At 43.5% G+C, this 13,309-nt stretch overlaps 1 protein-coding gene across 6 annotated transcripts in view; it reads right to left on the reverse strand.

Moving 5' to 3' along the window:
• Positions 1-4,611: 4,611 nt before the first annotated feature.
• Positions 4,612-13,309, reverse strand: part of LOC146207467 (intermembrane lipid transfer protein VPS13A-like) — a 122,834-nt gene continuing 114,136 nt past the window's right edge. For all 6 annotated transcript variants that reach the window (XM_084587572.1, XM_084587584.1, XM_084587570.1 and 3 more), the window contains 5 exons: positions 12,872-12,995; positions 12,405-12,471; positions 9,272-9,420; positions 8,649-8,775; positions 4,612-7,645 (listed from right to left, as the gene is read on the reverse strand). In XM_084587572.1, coding sequence (XP_084443698.1) covers positions 7,505-7,645; positions 8,649-8,775; positions 9,272-9,420; positions 12,405-12,471; positions 12,872-12,995 — 608 coding nt within the window. In that variant the 3' untranslated portion in view covers positions 4,612-7,504. The remainder of the gene's footprint in view (positions 7,646-8,648; positions 8,776-9,271; positions 9,421-12,404; positions 12,472-12,871; positions 12,996-13,309) is intronic.

Raw genomic sequence — 13,309 nt, forward strand, 5'->3', positions numbered from 1 at the left:
GATGGACGCTTTTGATGTCATCAGGAATTTCGTTGCTGTCCGAGACGACGATGTTGCAATGGGTTTGCTGACCGAGTGCGAAAATCGCGTGACGGCGTTGCTCGCCGTGAAGCGTAAGCAAACCAAGCTTACAGATTTTTGGCATTAAACGCCTTTGCTGCTGCTTGGGCAATTCTTTCTGCGTTTCACGTCAAATTTTTGCGATAACGAAGTTCCGCGAGAACGAATTTTTTTTCGTGCACCGTGAATTTCGTTATAGCGGGATTCAACTGTATATCACACTTACTCATTACTCTATCTAGTAGCCAACTCCTGTTCCCTATGGGGATGATACAACTGGTAGTGTTCATACTAGAGCCTCAAAGAAAGAAAGATACCACTGTTCATTCCATGTCTATGTTGTACAACACTCATATTATGCAAAGTATAGCCTTCAGGTTGTAAATTTTACAATGCAAAAACTGAAGCATGTTGTGATGAATGAAAAACATGAGATGGCATGCAATTAAATCTCTGGTAAGGCAATATATCAACACAAAATGTGTTTTGTGCAGTCCCTGCCTGTTCTAAATAAGTTTCTTTTCTCTAGCTTTCTCTCTCGTCCACCACTCTTTTCCTTTAAAACTTTAGCCTGCATTTCAGCTGCAGCCCGATGTTCTCCCTTTTCCTACATTAGCGGGGGCTGTCTCGTGGCATACTTGATATATAGCACCACCTTTGATTACTACAGGCTTTACAGGGGGTTTAGCGTGAGACAGAGGAGGACAAGAGGGACACATAACGTGCACTCTTGTCTTCGTCTGTCTCGCGCTAAGCCTTCTGTAAATCATGACCAACTGGCCCAAAACTCCACTTTGCTCAAATTTGATTATTTCCTTTGCCATGATGCAAACATAATTCTGGTCAACAAATGCCATTAAACTAGCATTTGCAAAAAACACACGGAGCAGTGGAGTTGCATAGCACCAGAAAATTGCATGTGACTCAAGAGTTCCTGCCATGCAAGCCATGACTCTGGATCCAATGCACAATTAGATAGCAGCGCACAATTTGAAGAAAAAATTATGGGGACGTTCTAAGCTTCCCTTTAGAGGCAAACAATATAGTACCTTTAACATTGCCTTATCATTTGTGATTTTTTAAATATTTTCTGTTTAAGTAGGTTTTTGGGGAATCAAGAAAAATGCCATATATGTCTCAGTTTTTGGTGGATGCCTACACTTAATTTGTAAATTGGTTTATAGAAAAGTAATGGCACGAAATCTGTCACAGTTCTCAGTGGACACCTGAACCACACCTTAAGAGAAAGGACACAGCCTCAATCAACTACAGGACTCCACATCTTTCCTACCACCATGTAGCTACATATGCAGTTTAACAAGAGATATCGAACTTGAAGGATTGCGATAGTAACTGATATATAAAAGTAACAACAGATGAATTCCTCTGTAACCAAGATGCATGGATAGTATGTACCCGCACTAGAGACACGCTTCCTGCAGCGATGTGCTTCCCGCTGGCCACTGGAAGCACACGTACCGCTCGCCGCTAGTGCGCTGACCCACGAGGTGCATATATGTGCACCGAATGTTGAAAAAGGCGCACTTTAGGCGCATCTATCACGTGCCGCCGGAGCATCGGAGATCACCCCATTCGCGCCGCGTGGGAAAGTGTCATTGGATATTGACTCACATCAAAGCGACTACGAATGATGCTTTGGAAAAAGCCACAGCTGGTCGTAAGAGGCCTAATTCCGTTACTGCTACACACAGTAAGTGCAATAACTCAATAGCAGCAACGCAGGGCACGTGCGAGCCGCCGCAAGCCTTCAGTAATCTACGGTGGCTTCACCGCGCGATGACTGGGTACCGAACGCTGGCTTCCCCGCATAACAGCAGTGTAGTATTCAAAACAAGTATGCCGGCCAAAGCGAAGGCCACCTTCAAGCGAACTCGACGTTCACCTCACAGTGCGCTTTTACAGCGCTGAATAGTGGCCAGGTGCATAAGAATGTCCAGACTTTCCGGTTACATGTGAAAAGTTACCGCGGGAGCACCATCAGGATAAGGTTTCCTAGCAGGAGCGCAATGCACAGTTCAATATATCAAACATTCTATTAGTGGTACTTTGATAACTATAACACTGCTATACGTTGCAAGGAATATTGAAAGGAATATTAAGCTGTTCGATATAAACAGTAATTTGATATACCTGGGTTCAATATATCTGCGTTGGCCTTTCCCGGCTGAATTCTTTTTTGCAAATGACAATAGACTGCAACTGATTATTAGTTAGATAGTGTCGTTATATCTGCTAAGCCAAGTCTGCTTCTGACTAGACAAGCAGTTGCATTTTTGACTACACCAAAGCAGTCACACTGAAATGCATGGAATGAATTGAGTACAAGTGAAAACTTCCAGACTTTGCTGCACAGATAATGCACAGAAACAGTACTCTCAGTAAAGTACAACACAATTTAATATATCAACTCTTGACTAGATTGTCAACAGGAAGTACATCGCTTTCAAATGAACAAAGCAGGTGTCTCCTCCACCAGGAAAATGAGCACTCATATCAATGAGGTACATAAACAACTAGACAGGCAACATATATGCACAGTACAGTCCAACAACTGGATCACATGCTTCAACAGAGATTGGAACAGCAGACTTGCCACCATCAGGCGTCTAAATGGTTTGAATGGTAAACCACACATGCATGTTTATCAACTGCTACTGATACCATGGAAAGCACATGGGCAGACTGTGCATTTGCCTGAGTGACTACGCAAGGCAAAAAAATCAGGTCATAGATATGAATAAATCTACAAATTAGAAAGAAGCTATGTTGCTATAGTCTGGATTCAAGCCAATCGACATCCTCTGCATCTCCCATCATAATGCCTAATGACTTCTTCATCCTAAAGGTCTTCTTCTCATTGAATTCTCTCTGGTGTCGGGCTCTGCCACTTGAATTGCAACCTGCGTGCCTTAAACTTGAATTGCCACATCAAGTTGTCAAGCACTTAAAATGTCCCGTGATCCACATTATGCAACAGTTTAGGATGTCTGACTTATCAGCTCGTATGCACAGATAAGGTTCAGGATTCCAGCGAGTGGCATGCTCTGCAACCTCAAAGAATCTGTTGCTGCATTTGTGGCTTATCCTTCACAATACCCTGCCGCAGCAGCTCAGTGGTCAGGATACTTGACTGCCAATCCCAGGAACGTGTATTCGATCCCAGCCGTGGCAGCTGGTTTTTGATGGAGGCGAAAAGCAAGACGATAATGTACTGCACTATTTTGGAGCACATTAATAACAAACCCTAGGTGGTCAAAATTTCCAGAGCTCTACACTACAGCGTTCCTCATAGCCTGAGTTGCTATGACCAAACCAATCCAAACCTTTAAAACGAATTAATCCAAACCTATTTCAACCAGCAAAATAGAATGTGTGCCTGTCATTCACGTAATAGCATCAAAAGAAAATGTAAGAAAGTTCAACTTAAACTGCACAATGCCGCCATTTCATGGCCGGATCTGAAACATTAAAATGGTGCCCCAAATGGGGAACCATTTTAACCTGCAGGCATGTCAGTTTTCTCATTTCAGTCCATCAAGCTCGTGCTCATTAAAAAACCAAGATACTTAACACTATGACATCATTTAGTCATAGCTTGCATGGTATACACAACCATGCACTTTACCACCAGTACAGCACTATTTTGCCAAAGCTGCTTGCTTCATTGATGGACACATAAAAGTATTCACATTCAGCTTTTCCCAAGTGCTGCTGAAACCTTCCAATACCTTCAGGGCATTTAATCAAAGGCAAAGGCTCTTGAATATGTACAATTTATGGTAGATCCTTCAAGGATGCGACAGCTAAGTCATACTATTTTTTTTCTTCTATATTGCCTTTTCTGTTCATCTCATCATTTAAAACTAAATTACCTTCATGTAGACTTTGTAAAGCCAGTTTTGAAAACACGCAGTTGGTAGGCTTTTCAAGAACAAGAAAGGGTGGTTAGTAATTCATACATGCCAGTTTGTGGGCAGAGATTGAGCCTCAGGCGTGAGTGAACTCAAATCAGTGTCAGGCTTGCACCCTAATCTGCGTTTAAAATTCCCTCATGCTTCCCATGGTATTGGCGATACCAGTCTGTATTCATCTGTTTATTGGTTCAAAGCACACTTTAACCACTTGAATCGGCCCAGCAGTGTGGAATTTGTAAATAGGAAAAACAGCATTGTGATTACACACTGGTGTAGCCAAGGCTAGATGCCAACCATATGTCAGTTAAAGTTTTGCGAGACCCTTGCATGCCTTGAAGAAGGTAACAAACCAGATGTACTGGAGACTGCACTTACAAGCATTGAGCAGCATGAGCACTGATTACATTCTTGCTCTACATGTAAGAAAGAGAACCAAGCAAACAAAAACGTCTGGTTTAGCATATGATGCCATGATATGTGGTGTAAAATAAAAACTGACAGCAAGACAATGTATATGATGAAAAAACATGGCACCACTAGAAACATTTTAAATACAATTGTAAAAAGAAAAAAAAAAATATATATATATATATATATATATATATATATATATATATATATATATATATATTCAGAACAAAGTGAGTTTTGTACAGATAAAAGCATGCTCATGGCAGGCAAACAAAATTAAATAGCAATGATAATAAAATGTGCAAAATAGCAAAAGAAATGTGTTGTCTTTATAGTCGAGTTCGGCATAAACACCTTCCCTGTCCAAGTTCCCCACTTCTTTGCATTCAATTCAGAGAGACGTGAGACACTCAAAGTTTGGTCTCGTCTAACACCTGTCTGAAGGTGGTATATGACATTGGCAGCATGGTCCAACAAAATGCAAAGGTATCAATCAATCTATAATGGCGGCATCTGTCACGAGGTTGATGGCAACACATTTACAAACTGCTGCTCTAACTACAGATGGAAGCGTAACAGTTGAACTGCCAAGTTCTATATTTCTGGCAAGACCTCACCAAACAGAAGGCGATACTCTACCTTAACGCGACAGCGGTGGACATTCCACAAAAGCGAAAACTGTCCGCCATCGGCGTCCGAGTGAAACCTCCACATGGCAGGTGGCAGGTGGCCGCACTAAGAATGACTTGGCAAAAATGAATCGAAGAAGCGATTAGAAATAGAAACCGAATAACAGAATCAGAAATGGAACAGATTAGGAAGTGAAAGACAATGAAATCAAAACTGAAATAAATACAGAGGTGGGATAGAATCAGAGCCAGAATAGACTGGCGAGATAAAGAAGAATCACATTTCTTCCGCATCAATACAATAATTGCCCCTAAAATTTTTCCGCATGAGACAGACACATGCTGCAGCCAATCATTTTAATTTATTGGGCAAATGACAACAATCTGCTAGTTCCAGATCCACATGCCTCTCTGCCCAAGCTTGATTGCAAGCAAGCTGGTGGTTCATGCAGAAAAAGTGCCATTACCTTTTGACATAGGCAACACAGCGTTTGAACTGAGAAAAAATTATGTATAGAAACAAATCCCACTTTCTTTCTTTAGGCTACAAGATGAACTTTTAAATTATGTTAAAAATAACAATAATAAAGCAACGCATTAATCATGAGCAATAAATCTGAAATTATGCCCGACTACCGCCACACGCAAATTCTGCACTCACACCCAGAAATTGATGGGCACAGCAGCCTCCCGACTCCACACACAAATGCCACTTGTAAGTGAATACATTTCAATTGCGTTCTACCACCTGTGATCTTAGCTACTTTATAATAAAATCAAGATGATAGGTAGGTCAAGAAGCATGCTCACAAGCATGAAACCCCTCAGCAGATTAAGCCTACGTGGAATGTTGAACGAAAGGAATTGATATTTTTGTTCGAGAAACTATGCAGCAGTTGCTGGTTAACAACATTTACCTTGAAAACAGTTTGTAGCCAACCGATTATCACAAGGCGCTAAAGAACAACCATGTGACTGCGACTAAAGAAAACTTTTACCAGTGATACTTTGCATCCGCATTCAAAGGAACAGTGAAGACATATTGAAGCAGGCCTGTGTAGGCAGATTAACATGTTATAATGTGGGGAAAAAAAATTAATTGAAAATACAATTAAATCAGATACAAACATCACTGTCACTAGCTGCTTCCACAAACTATAAAATTACCCTCAGAAACTAGCACGAAAGCCGCTTGAAATGTTTATGATAAAGATGAAAGCTGGAGGCTGGTTAAGATGGATCCACAAAGGCTGTACGTTTGAGTAAGAAACAGAAAGAGCATATTAAAAATTAAAGCTAATGCCAAGAGCAATGGTTCTTATTTAGCAATGCGCAAAACAATTTTATGCGTAGTCAGTCATGAGTAGACAGTTTTGTGGATCCATGAACCGTGAATTTACAACCCTCCTTTGGAACCTTGGGGTAAACAGCTATAACAAAAAAACGATGTCAGCAAAGCAGAACAAGAAAGAAAGCTTGCTATAAATTAATGCTGTCTTGAAAAACACCTTCTAGGATCTCTGCCACCACTCTCTCTCTTTCTTTCTCTCTGCGTTTTATAAAGCTGCACATACAAATTGAGGTATACACATAACACAAATTCTACTCTTCAGGGTTTCTACATCTAGGTCCGTCCACAGCACAGCTTAGCTTTTTGTTTTTCTTCTTTTGGCAGAGGTGGGTAGGCACACAACTGCTCGCTCTACTCGCTCTAGCACACTTCAGTAAAGGCAGCAGCCATAGCATAGCACGGCCCAACTCGCTCTCTTGTACAGAGAACCGCACAGAATGCGAGTGGCCCTGAATGTCTCACGCTCCAAGCACGCTACCTGTCCACGGTGCTAAAAAGACGGCATAGGCAGAAATGGCCAAGTTCAAATGAGGGGCCACAATTATGACAACTTCACTCTGGCACAGCAGGGACGTCACATATATTGGTCTCGGTGGATTTGTGACTTTTAAACTGGCTACATAAGTTGATGGAGCACGGCATACAAGATTCGAGCGCGGCCAAAAAAGAGGGCACAGTGAGCGCTGCCTCGACAAAGTTGCTTGCCAACAAGATCGAGCAACGTCGGAAGCATCACAGTTCCAAAATAATGATACCACCTTGATATCCCCCACTGTGCCAAGCTGTTCAGCATAAGAACTCTCTGCTGAGGACGTCTGAGGTAAAAATCAATGAAATATAACGCACAGTAAACTGTGAAACAAAATACACTTTGCTTGGAAGCAGTAGGGTCCCATGCTAGATTATCAGGCAGTCAGTACAAAGATGGCATGGACTCTTGCTCAACCCCCATGAGCAAACTCAAACTCGCTCAGCTCCGGCCAGTGCCAAACAGCTGGCTCAAGATGCTTCTTAAAATTCTGCCTCGTTTAGTGAACATTTGGCTTAACAGGCTTAGAGCTTAACAGGATAAAAAATAAAAGTAGAAAAAAAAACAAAAAAACATCAATCCTAGTGACTTAGCTATCGAGGGAACATGGCCGCTCTTCCATAGTGACCAGTAGAGCTGTCTCAATCTTCAGCTTCAGCCATTCGAGGACATCCCGATCTTCACAGACGAGGAAGCGTTCATTGCCTGTGAAACTGGCAATGGACTCGTCCTGCAGAGAACAAGAACAACGATGATCCCCCAGTGGGCAAAACGACTGCAGTGGGCCCATTTCGCAAACTGTACTATGGCATGTTCTGCTCAGAAAAGCAAGCTTCGTAAGGGTGTTTTTAATTTCTCAGCCATTTTGGTGTACACCTGATTTCTGCAGCCAATCCATGCTACTTGTGCCTAAAGGTGGGCCCGAATGAGTGCGACTGCTGATAACTATCCATTCGGGTACTGCGTTTTACACACACACTGGATAATACGTTGTACAGTGGAGAGAAAAACAAAAAAAACTTGTGAATGTCTTACAAGTCGACCTATGGGTGCACCAAACTGTCAGCAAGCAATTAAGATGACATACAACTAAGTGCCAGAGGCTGCCCATTTTGCCGCATGCTCGATGCTTCATTTTGAGAAATGTGAGAGGGAAGACTCGAGACTTAACTGCATTCATTGTGCTTCTTTAAATAAAGTTCAGCAGGTAGTCAATAACAAAGTCTGCAGTGTAGCCGACGCCGCATGTTAACGGCTACAATCCTCCAAATGTCCAAAGGATGGCTTGCTGTTGTTATTGCAAGCGAAAAAGCACTCTTGTTGCTTTCACCAGTATCTGATACACTTAAACTTTGCCACGAACAGTAAGCCATGTTCGGGAGGCATCCCTTGCAGTGCAGAGCAGAGCAAGTGGGAGAAGTTTTGTTTTTCAACGAAGCCTCTAAAGTGCATCGTTGGATTGGTGAGGTGTCGTGCTTAACTTCATATCATAATCATCCCGAGAATTTTTTACGGAACTATCTTGAAAAAGAGAGGCAAAGAAGGCCAGGAGCGATTGCCATAATTTGTGAACTACACTACCGTAACCTTTGGTGGCATCCTTCCTTTCCTACATCTGCAGACATGACCTGGTTGTGATACATATATTTTTCGACTGCTTTTCTTTTTGTCTGAGTGTGTGTTGTTTAGATGACTGCAGTTCGAGGCTTACATATGAGAATTTATGTCCTAACCTGTCTGACCCGTATGATGAGGCTGTTGCCAGAGATGGATGGCACCGAGACCACGTCCTCCAGTCGGATGCTCCACTGGATCGCCCAGCCGCCCCAGAAGCGGCACTTTTCCAGGAGGAACACATGCCTGCACAGAGCAACGGAGAATTACAAAGAGCTTTAATTTGATTAATTTGACCATCTGCCATGACATGCACACAGTAGATGGGCATTTTTTTGGTGCTGTTTTGTCTCGATCGAAATACGGTCGCCGTGGCCGAGATCGAGCCTACGACCGTGGGATAAGCAGCCAAATGCAAAAGCCACTGAGCCACCATGGTGGGAGAAACTAAAACAGACAGAGAAGGCCCAACAAATAAAGCTTGCTACAGACATTCAAAACCACAGCTTCCAGCCCTTCAATAATGACAGGACCTTAATTACACAAGCATCAGCTGGTAACGATTTATGCAACAATTTGACACTACGTAACCACGTGGTAGTCTCATAAGACAATCTTTCTGGGACTGACTTCAAGGGCTGGGGAGCTCAATGAATATTGATCGTGTTGTCAAGAAACAGTGTTGTCTGTGTGTGTGGGACAGAGCAAAACAATGCCGCAAAGGAAGAATTGTGTCCATCACCTGTCAGTGATCATGGCAATGTTGGCCCTCTCATCCCGGCCCAGAGGTGCATGGGCCCAGTAGGTGTCTGTCTGTGAGTAGTGCCCCTTGCTCAGCTGCAGAAGCAGCCGGTAACCCGTTGCCTGGTACTGGGAAAAGGGCTTCAACCCCTGCAAAGAAAGAAGTTTTACCATTAGCAAGTTGCTGATTGCACAAGACAGGAGTGTTGATTTGAGCCTGCCACAATGCATTACGTGCATGCTGCTAAAGCAATGCTCGCTTCATGTGCTCTGTGTTTATGTGTGCTCTTTCCCCCACATTCCCTTTTCCTTACTAATACACCTTTGTGAACATTTTCCAGTCTTTCACTCTCCTCTTCCAGACATAAGTCAACGTAACATCTGTCAAGAGTGCTGCAAGAACAAATGCTGAGGCAAGCAATGTTCAGAACCTGTCCAGCCTGCTAGAAGTTCACTTCCTGCCTGCCTTGCTGGTTGTCTTCACACCTAGCTAGAAAGTGACCAGCAAATTGGCAGCACTGTACCAAAGCTTGAGGAAATATACAGCGCGAACAGACTTGACGGACGAGGAAGTACATAACACAAGCGCTTTCTCGCAACTCGCATAACCCAACTTCCCCAACTTGCCATCCTACTGTACCAAGGCCACTATTAAAGAACCCCCACTCAAGACGGCCTTTTCGCTAGTAAGGTACTTAGTGCTGGCGCACTGAAATTAGGCTGGTAGAATTCACAGAGTGCCCAGTACACTGCAAAGTATGCCCCAACTTGCCCTTTGTAGGGTCAAATAGTTCTTTTGAACCGGTAGCTTGACGGAATGCTTTAATTTTCTTGAAGCTATGCTTTGCCTCAACCACGACGCTGTTAACACACTGCATACATTATGTCAAAAGATTTGGACAACCCTGCAGTGGCCACAGGATTGGAGGAGGTCAGTTTACATCCCCATCCCAAAGAAAGGCAGTGCCAAAGATTGTTCGAACTATCGCACGATCGCGCTTATTTCGCATGCTAGCAAGGTGATGTTAAAAATCCTGCAAGGTAGGCAGCAGCAGTATGTGGATCGGGAGCTTCCGGACGTGCAAGCTGGGTTTCGCAAGGGCAGAGGAACTAGAGACCAAATTGCCAACCTTCGCTGGATCATGGAAAAAGCAAGAGAGTTCTAGAAACCCATTTACTTCTGCTTTATTGATTATGTGAAAGCGTTTGACTGCGTAGATCACAGCAGATTGTGGCAAGCTCTCCAAGAGATGGGAGTTCCAATTCACCTCATCTGTCTCCTCAGGAACCTTTATGAAGGGCAAGAGGCCACAGTCAGAACTGGGCATGGTCTTACTGATTGGTTTCCGATTGAGAAAGGGGTGAGGCAAGGCTGCATACTGTCGCCCTGCCTATTTAACCTATATGCAGAGTGCATCATGAGGAAGGCCGGTCTGGACGAGTCTTCAGCTGGTGTGAAGATCGCTGGAAAACGCATCAACAACCTTAGATATGCGGATGATACCACTTTAATGGCAGAAAGTGAATTGGATCTCAAGAGACTTCTGATGCGCGTACAAGAAGAGAGTGAGAAGTTTGGGCTTAAACTGAACATTAAAAAGACGAAGATCATGGCGTCTTGCCCTATCAAGTCCTGGAGCATCAATGGACAAGAAGTGGAAGCTGTGACAGATTTTCTGTTCTTGGGCGCCAAGATTACCTCGGAAGGAGACTGCAGCCATGAAATTAGGAGACGCCTGCTTCTGGGAAAGAGAGCAATGGTTAGCCTTGACCGCCTAGTAAAGAGCAGAGACATTAGTCTGCCAACCAAGATCTGTATAACCCGTGTTATGGTCTTTCCAGTTGTGATGTATGGATGCGAGAGTTGGACTGTGAAAAAGGCTGACCGCCGAAGAATTGACGCGTTTGAATTGTGGTGCTGGCGAAGACTCTTAAGAGTTCCTTGGACTGCCAGAAGATCAAATCAGTCGATATTGTCGACCATAAACCCTGACTGCTCATTGGAGGGTCAAATTCTAAAGTTAAAGCTCAGCTACATTGGTCATCTGATGAGAAGAGAGGAGTCGCTGGAGAAAGATTTGATGTTGGGAAAGGTTGAGGGTCGCCGGAGAAGGGGTAGGCAGCGAACGCGATGGTTAGATGGCATTCTCGAGGCATTGCAGATGAAGCTATGTGATGTTAAGAAGATAGTGAGAGACCGGAAAGCGTGGCGTGACATGGTCCATAGGGTCACGAAGAGTCGGACACGACTGAACGCCTGAACTGAACTGATGCTTTGCCTTTGACATTCACTAACAGAAATACTCATGCAGCAACGGTCAATGAAATTCTGCCTTATAATTTGCACAAAAGGTGTATTTTTCGTCCCAAACATTTGATACCTTTTTAACATTTATGTGTTTATAAACAAACTATAGATGTGTTTTCTATATATGAATAAAGCATATGAAACAAAGTAGAGGACAAAGCACAGCTAGGCTTACACCAAAGTGGGAAAGCATATAAGTGCTTCAAATATTATGGGCATGATATACATAAGAGAGGATAACCAATGGTCGCTTAGGGTAACAAACTGGATTCCAAGGGAAGGAAAACGTAGCAGAAAGTTAGGTGGGTGGATGAGGTTAAGTTCGCAGGGGGATGCAGCTAGCACAGGAACGGCTTATTTGGAGCAATAGGGGAGAGGTCTTTGCCCTGCAGTGGGTATGGCAGGCTAATGATGATGATGATGATGATATGCACATCTTCACACACACACACACACACACACACACACACACACACACACACACACACACACACACACACACACACACACACACACACACACACACACACACACACACACACACACACACACACACACACACACACACACACACAAGAAAAAGAAAAAACAAACCTCCCCCCCCCCCCCCCTGAAGTATGCTATACAGCATTGTGAAGTAAATCCTAACTGTATTTAATGTTTTTGGTGTTATAACCAAAGCAATATCAATGCACTATGCCTGGGCACACGAGACTGTCCACTTAGCAGACTGACATACTTGCATGTAATTGTGTCAATAAAAATGGGCAAAATGAGCCCTGGTCACAGGTCAAAACAAAATCACTTTTTAGAGTCTGTGGCTCACCAGGCTTGGGTTGATGAACCGGGGTAGCCGTTGTCTCACCACAACGCCCTTGCCCATCTCCGCAGCCCTTAAGAACCACAAATGGAGAGGAAAAGAAATAACCACATATACATAAGACAAAGTTGCTAATGCTTGGTCCTTACGCAGCATGCCGGCATGAGCAAATACCACACCAATGAGATATTTTCCTGTGGTTCTGAAATGTGAGGACACAACAAATTCAGGTGACCAGTAGTCTAGGCTGAGCTCAAGATAAGACTTAGCTGGCAAGGCAAAAAGAGGGACCATGCAATCCACTGTGAGCTGCAATTTGACTTCCAAAAACAAAATTTCGTTGAAGAGCGCAGTACGTGATGCGGTAGCTGGGAATGAGTGGTGTACTTTGGATGTAAACTTAGATGCAAATCTATCAGTGCTCAAATCAGCTTGAGACGCTATTCCATCCAGAACCAAAGGAGAGCACTTACCGGCGAATGCCGTCAAAGGCTATGCTGAACATGTCGACCACTCCACCGGTGGGCTTGGTCATGAGTCCCATGAGTCCCTTGCCAATGCCTTTGAAGAACCCTTCAAGCCCTTCCAATTGCGCTCCTAGATGAAGTAACACATGCACACATACTGCATAAGTCATTGAGAGACAACCGAGTGCCACCACACTTTACATGTCTGCAAAACAATTTAACCAGGGCTCACATATATATACTTATGATGCAGTAAGGACAGTTAGACAAGAAATGTGGTGTGGAAAGAAACAAATAGGAAGAAAACAAAACAAGTTTAAGGGAGCCATAAAACAGCTTTTTCGTACCTTCCCTGTTCTTTCCTTTGTTGGCATGGAGGATGTAAAAAGTGCAGCAAAGTCACATACTATTTCAACACCACCCTGGTGCAAACAGTTCCTGATA

The sequence above is a fragment of the Amblyomma maculatum genome, chromosome 1 (assembly GCF_055883805.1).
Source record: "Amblyomma maculatum isolate TAMU_Amacu chromosome 1, ASM5588380v1, whole genome shotgun sequence".
Lineage (NCBI taxonomy): Eukaryota > Metazoa > Arthropoda > Arachnida > Ixodida > Ixodidae > Amblyomma > Amblyomma maculatum.